This window comes from Diabrotica undecimpunctata, chromosome 3, assembly GCF_040954645.1.
Source record: "Diabrotica undecimpunctata isolate CICGRU chromosome 3, icDiaUnde3, whole genome shotgun sequence".
Classification (NCBI taxonomy): domain Eukaryota; kingdom Metazoa; phylum Arthropoda; class Insecta; order Coleoptera; family Chrysomelidae; genus Diabrotica; species Diabrotica undecimpunctata.
Window position 1 is genome coordinate 103,924,546 of NC_092805.1, and position 7,200 is coordinate 103,931,745.

The following is a 7,200-nucleotide window of genomic DNA, read 5'->3' on the forward strand; positions in this document are numbered from 1 at the left end:
ACACGTCTGCTTTCAATGGCCCATCTTCCAAACCTCACCTTTAACTGTAACTACACATTTAATTTAACACTGCTACACATTTTCCATGAAAAAGGACAAAAAAAACATTTCAAATTTGATGTGAAATTTTGACCAACACTGAAGCCAACTGCCCCCAACAATGCTCCAGCGAGAGTCGTGTAATTATCTTTAAAATTCATTCGCCCAACTTGGTATAAACAAAACACTTAAACGGGAACGCAAAATATCCTAAAGCGTCTTTCGATCAAAGGAAATACCCATCTGTGATATATAAACAACTTTAAAATGGTTTATTATCAACCTCGGCGACGCCGACGCAAAAAGAATTGAAATACTTTTTCGGTGTTTTAAGTTGTATGAAAGAAAATAGAAATACACTGAAATTATTCTTCGGTGTTTTATTACACATACGAGGGGATTTCAATATATACCAAGAAATTTACAAATGCTACAGTATAATTAATTCCAAATTGCTTGAATTTACAATTATATGATTTTTTTCTAATAGAGGTAGTTTTCACCCCTAAAAATTAAAAGCGACCAACGGCACAAGTCCAATTTTGAAGTTGAGGGTAAGTATAACCTAAATCCAAATTTCTATGCAAATCAGTGGAGACAAGGTATTCAATGACATTGTTTTAATTAAGTATAACTATTCTAGGGGGTGAGATTTAGGGGTTAAACTGTAAGAAAATCTTAAATTATATTTTTTTAATGTTAATTAACATTAATTCACTACTTCATTAAAACATGATTTGAATCAATTACACGCTTTAATTTACAATTATACGATTATTTTCTAATAGGGGTAGTTTTCACATCTAAAACATAAAAATTAACCAACGGCAAGTCAAAAAGTAAAGTGGAGGGTAAGTAGAACTTACATCCAAATTTTCATGCAATTCGGTGGTGACACGGAAAATTAGATGGTATCACCATGTTTCACGTTTATTTACTGGCGTATAAGCATGATCCTATCTTTTGAAACATATTTTGAGTACTTACTTAAGAATAAACATTTTAGCGCCGTATTCTATTATAGTTTATCTAACTTAAACCCAGTCCTATTATATACGAATATTTTATATATTACTATTGCTGCTTCATTTTCTATGTTCCACAATAGTAGTTTATCAATAGGTTCGATTGAAATAATGTCTTAAGTCTAATGTCTTAGCATTAATCAAGTTGACGCCCTTATCTTCGTCATGTGCCTCATCTTTTAAGGATATTGGCGATCATCGCAGTCCATTTTACTCTGTCTGCAGCAGTTCTAAGAGTCCTATTGTTGTTTCTTCATTCCACTGCTTTACATTTTTCAACCAGTACGTGCGTCGTCTTCCCGGTCCTTTTTTTTTCTTCCACTTTCCCTTGTATAACTTTATGCCGACTCATAAAGTCACTACTATCCACGTATGTTCAGAAAGGCTATCAAATCTTCATAAACATACCATTAATTTTAATCGTAAAGATTAAAACTTTCTGGTCTGCATCTAAACAGGGTATATCTATCAACATTAGAGCATACAAAACATCTCACCAGACGTATCATAAAATCCAACATCAATGGGCAACATCGAAAGTTTGGCTTCCACTGAAAGAAAGATCCTTACAATTTTTATTTAACTCTTGTTCTACTAAAATCGCTCGACTAAACTTGACGCAGTCGCTCAGTACCGCTTACAAGTATCGCGGTCAATCAAGTTTTTTTACAATTTTTAAGTTTTATTTTTTTCGTTTGATCTGATCAAATTGTAAACTACTAGTCACTATTATTATTTTATCGAATATTTAAAAAGTACATTTATCAGTGTCCCTAGGTTGGTTGTGTTATATATTGATATTACCCGGTATATAAAGATAGCGTTGTTCCAAAGAATAAATACTTCTGACATTAGTAAAAGAAAAGGTTTAAAATAATTTAAAAAGGTAGTAAAATAACATGCTTGTTTCTTTTTTCTTAGTTTTATTTATCATGTTTTTTAGTTAATCGGTTGCTCACTTGACGTTTGTTGGCATGCTTTAATTTTTTTTCTCGGTCTTTAGTAGCCCTAGCTTGTTGCATGGCCTGCATGATAAGACCATGACTGCTGTTAGTAGAACTCATGAAAACAGCTGGATCAATTATATTTGTATCATCTATATGAACTTTCGGTATGTCAACCAGATTTTTTTCTTCTGGTAATACCCCTGGAGCTAGTAGAAGAAAAATTTCCTTTGCCCATTCGGGCAGACCTCTGCTAGAAGCTATATACTGCCAACAAGGGATGCCTAAGTGGGCAATGCATCTTCGAAAATATGTGGTAAAATCATCAGCTAGATAATTGAATACCATAGAAATTGTGTACAACCATATAGTAGGATTCGAGTATGTGTTTATATACACCAAGACAAGTTTTGCATTTTCATCTATTGAACAAAGTTCGAACACTTTACTATCCTTAGATAGCACAAGTTTAAATTTTGTTCCTACTTTTTCTATTTGAGCTGTATTTTTAGTTTCATAACCATATATTCTTAATACATCATTCAAAGGATTTATTTCTATTTTTCCTTGTCTTACGTTCTTTTTTTCTTGATTTTCTATTTCGTAAGAAAAATCATAAGAATACAAGAACCCATTTGTTGACGAATAAAAAGATTTTAAATCTTCGGGTAAAGAGATGCCGTTATTATGCTCCCAAGTTCTAATATCTATCTGTCTCAATCCTGAGAATCTCTTTAGCGAAAGGTTGGATATGTAGGGTGATTTTTCTAATACCTTTGATAATCCAAGAAGAAGATTTTCATAAAATGAGTCTTCGGAAACTTTGTCTACAACAAATCCCATTTTCCTGTAAAGAGTTTCATAATTAGTTATTGGCATTGCCATAAAATTTATTTTCAGTTCTTAATGATGCTATTTATAACGTATAGATTAACGTCAAGAAATAAAGGCATAATTTAAAACAAATTTTGGAAATGCATCCATTTTTTGACAACTATCAACTATATATTTTGGACAAATATATAGTTGACAGTTGTCAAAAAGTTCACTTAGTTTAAGAGTATTTTGATAAAGTCATTGTCGGAAACATATAACACAAAAATTCGTACCACACCTTATTAATAAATAAAGTAAACTTACTCTTGTAGAACTTTTTACTTGAAAAAAGTAGAATAATCATGAATAATGGGGAAGAACCACAGATCACCTACCTCACTTATCACTTTATTATTTATCACTTATTAGTGGTCTGTGGGAAGAACTTCCAATGAAATACCAACTATATCGGCCCCTGGCTAATAAAAAGGTATAAGGTGTGGTAGAAATTTGTGTGTTCTATATTTTCGACAATAATTCAGTCAAAATATTCCCAGTATATAGTTTAAAATTTCTATATGACTCTGCTACTTAGACTATGGAGGATAGACATATGCAGGAACAGTACGGCAAGAGATAAGAGCTTGCATAATGCGGCATAATCTCTATAGATCCCTACTGGATGGGCGTTTATGCCTAAAAAACGAATATATATATATATATATATATATATATATATATATATATATATATATATTGTATTTTTATTAAATCTAATTTATTGTCTTTATTTATTATAAAAGGTTCTACATTTATAACACTTACAAGTTTATTAAAATCTTTATTACAATATTCACTAATTTATTTCACAATATTTATTTATATTTATTTCGGGCTTACAATTTAAACTCGATATTCAAAACTAGAACTAGAACTAACTGTTTTCAACAAAATTCCCTCTTTAAATATAAAATACCGTTAATCGAGAATTCTGTCGAATTCGGACGGCGACCCACATCGAAAAGGATGGAAGGCAGACAGGTTTCTCAGCTGAGCGGCGAACTTACTAGAATAGAATAGATTTAGAAATAATATGTTTACAGTTTTATAAGTCATAATATTTATCGTAACATTGCCCCCCTCTTAAAAGATGGTTAGTCCTGGAACCTTGTCGGGATTGGAACTGGAACGGTATGCTGGTATCGGCAACTTGACCCTCTTTTACAACTTCCAGTTGTATAAAAATGACAAGGGACGGTTTTCTCTCCGCACCAGTAACTATGCGGATTGCAACAGACTAACACCTGGACTTCGGTGTCTCTAAAGATCTCCTCCACCATACTTCGGATAACCCTCCAATCTAATTGGCGGCACTCTAACTTTTGTACATCGGACTCTAGTGCGTGCTCTCTCAATTGAAGTAAGGCTTCCCATTAATCTCGGTAGGTAGGTTGGTCACGGGCAGTGTCTTTTGTTACCAGGTAGAAAAGGTAACGTGATGCATCTTGGAGTTTCAATACTTTCCCGGGAGCTGGCACTTGGCATTGAAGTTCTGCAACTCGACCGAACTTCCTTCGAAAGACGGATGCTAACCCTGGTGCGTCTTTGATACTGGCCGGGATGGTAAGGGCTAGCGAGTAGTCATCGGGAAGCGCGAGTAGATCTTGCTTTTCTTCAGTGGTAACACCATGTCTTGCTTTACCGGTACCTCCATAGGCCCCCATGAATTCCTCAAACGTGAGGTCAGACACATCTTGGACTTGGTTTACTTCCACTTCTTCATCTACGTCGGGGTCACTTTCGAAAGACGCCAGCCGGTTATGGTGTACTATCTTGGCTTTCCTCTCGGAATCTTGCTTATTCGGTAGATGACATCGTTGATCTTCTTCATGATGAGGTATGGACCTTCCCAAAACTACTGCAACTTGGGAGAACAACCATTTCGCTTTTTGGGATTATGGAGCCAGACTTTGTCGTTCTTCTTAAAGCACCCCTTTTCGGCTTTCTTTCTAAAAATACATGCGTATCGTGAGTGAATAAAGTAGAAAGAAAGCCCATTCGGATTTTTACCCCATGCAGACTTTTACCCTCACCTACCTTATCTTATGGACTTCAACAATATGGACTCAATATAAACGTTAAGAAGACAAAGCTTATGATAATTAGCAAGAAAAGAATAACAGAAGGTCAACTCTACGTCAACCAATCCCCTGTAGAAAGAGTGACGCACTACAACTACCTCGGCACCATAATAAATGAAGAATGGACCAACAACCAGGAGATTAGAGCACGCATCAGAAAAGCTAGATCCACCTTCAATCGGATGGGGGCCTTCTTCAAGAGTCACAACCTCTCCCTTGATACAAAAGTAAGAATGCTGCGATACTACGTCTTCTCTGTCCTTTTTTATGGTGTTGAATCGTGGACCTTGAACGAAGATATGTGCAGAAAACTAGAAGCATTTGAGATGTGGCTATATCGGAGAATGCTTAAGATCCCGTGGACTGACCGAATCACAAATGAGGAGGTACTCAGAAGAATATATAAGAACCGAGAGGTACTGACCACCATCAAATCTCGAAAGTTACAGTTATTCGGACATATTATGCAAAATCGCGAAATTAATCCAGATATGCTCTCCTTCAAGCCATCCTGCAAGGAAAAATATTTGGAAAACGAGGTCCAGGAAGAAGAAGAACATCTTGGTTAAAGAACCTCAGAATCTGGATCAATACAACATCTGTGCAGCTTTTCCGTGCTGCTGCAGATAAGATGAAGATTGCCATGATGATCGCCAACATTCGTAACGGATAGGCACATCAAGAAGAAGAAGAATATTGTATATGATTCAGTAGGATTCATTAGAATGCAATATGATTTAACATCTGGGCATATTTTACCTTACCCTGCAATAGCACCTCACCCGGATACTAATAGATGATTTGGCGATGATGATGAAAGATATTTTGTGATGGAGAATAGCGTTTGGTATTGTAAAACGTACTTAGAATGGTTGCTACAAATAAGGATATCCTCATAACTCATAACCATAGAATTAATTCATCAATCTGTTTGCTTTGCAACTTGTAGAAAGCACAGTGGTAAAGATTTGAATTCAGTTTCGCCAAGTAAGAAATCTTATGATTTCTCTTGTTGTTATTAGATGGCGTTGTAACATCTGTAAATAATTATTTCGATAATTATTGTCCTATGACGGGATAGATTTTGTCATGATTTTGTTTCGATTCAGAGCAGCAGCATATGCCGCTCTGATGAGACCTAAAGAGGTTGAAATACGTATAAGCGGCTTGCCGCTTCCCTGCATCGAAATAAAAATCTAATACCGTCATTATGTCATAACCATAGATTATTTTACAAAATGGACTGACGCATATGAGATCTCAAACCAGAACACTTCTACGGTTGAATATAAACCGGTTAAATAAATTAAGTTAAAATAAACAATATTTACGACCTTACTTAACAACACATTCAGACAGCAGCGATAAGGACAGATTATTATAATGCTCGATTCACGAATGGAGTCGTCTAACTTGTCAGGCTATATTATTTAGACTCCACAATATCGAAGCCTTTTTCCTAAACTTAAAATACAATGGAAAGGCCATATTAAATTAAAAAGAAAATAAATGACGTAATATGCTGAATTAATAAACTTCAAAAAGGGAAATTGCGTTTACAAGAAAAAAAATTAAAACACAATGACGTTATCTAAAATCTTATAAAAATAATGAAGGTCTCATAGATAACATTACGCCTGTGGGAGATGTGTGGGTCTAACGTAGACAACCAACTGTACAGTATTTTGTATAATTGTTACTCTAATATAGAATATAAGACACAACTTTTAAACTTTAATTTGTTAGTAGTATAACAAATAATTAGAAATTTGTAAATACTTTTAAAATTTTTATTCTTAAAAAATTATCATGCATTTTCTATTAATTAAAAAAATATTTGTACGAAATATTGTATGACTTAAAAAAATAAAATTAACCCACCTTAACAAATAAACTATTATCTTTTAATATTGGGTATTTTATCTATTTTCTTTGTTTAATATACTGTTGGGCCAACTACAATGCATGTATTAGACGTAACTTATCTTAGTATAATTTTGTCAAATGTGATGTTTAAAAGATTTATCAATGCTAATGTTACTTTGTGCGATTGCCACGGGGCGGTATTTATTATTTCAATACTTTCGCAAGAATTGGTTGAAAATAAATCAATAAGAAGTGAGGCGGGCAAATTCAAACACTGCAGCCAACAAGTCGGCGCGTTCGCAAACGCGTGCGCTACTGCAATTTGTATGACAGAGCTATGTTGCCAATTCTTCGCGCATTATCTCTTGA

At 34.4% G+C, this 7,200-nt stretch overlaps 1 protein-coding gene across 1 annotated transcript; it reads right to left on the reverse strand.

Moving 5' to 3' along the window:
• Positions 1 to 1,794: 1,794 nt before the first annotated feature.
• Positions 1,795 to 7,013, reverse strand: LOC140435960 (tubulin polyglutamylase complex subunit 2). Its single transcript, XM_072524671.1, has 2 exons — positions 6,847 to 7,013; positions 1,795 to 2,855 (listed from the first exon to the last, which is right to left on the reverse strand). The coding sequence occupies exon 2, from the start codon at positions 2,849 to 2,851 to the stop codon at positions 1,988 to 1,990; it is 864 nt and encodes a 287-aa protein (XP_072380772.1). The 5' UTR covers positions 2,852 to 2,855; positions 6,847 to 7,013; the 3' UTR covers positions 1,795 to 1,987.
• Between the last annotated feature and the right edge of the window lie 187 nt (positions 7,014 to 7,200).

Bases quoted from the DNA above. Each gene is read 5' to 3' on its own strand.
- LOC140435960 (XM_072524671.1), bottom strand. From the start codon at position 2,851: ATGGGATTTGTTGTAGACAAAGTTTCCGAAGACTCATTTTATGAAAAT.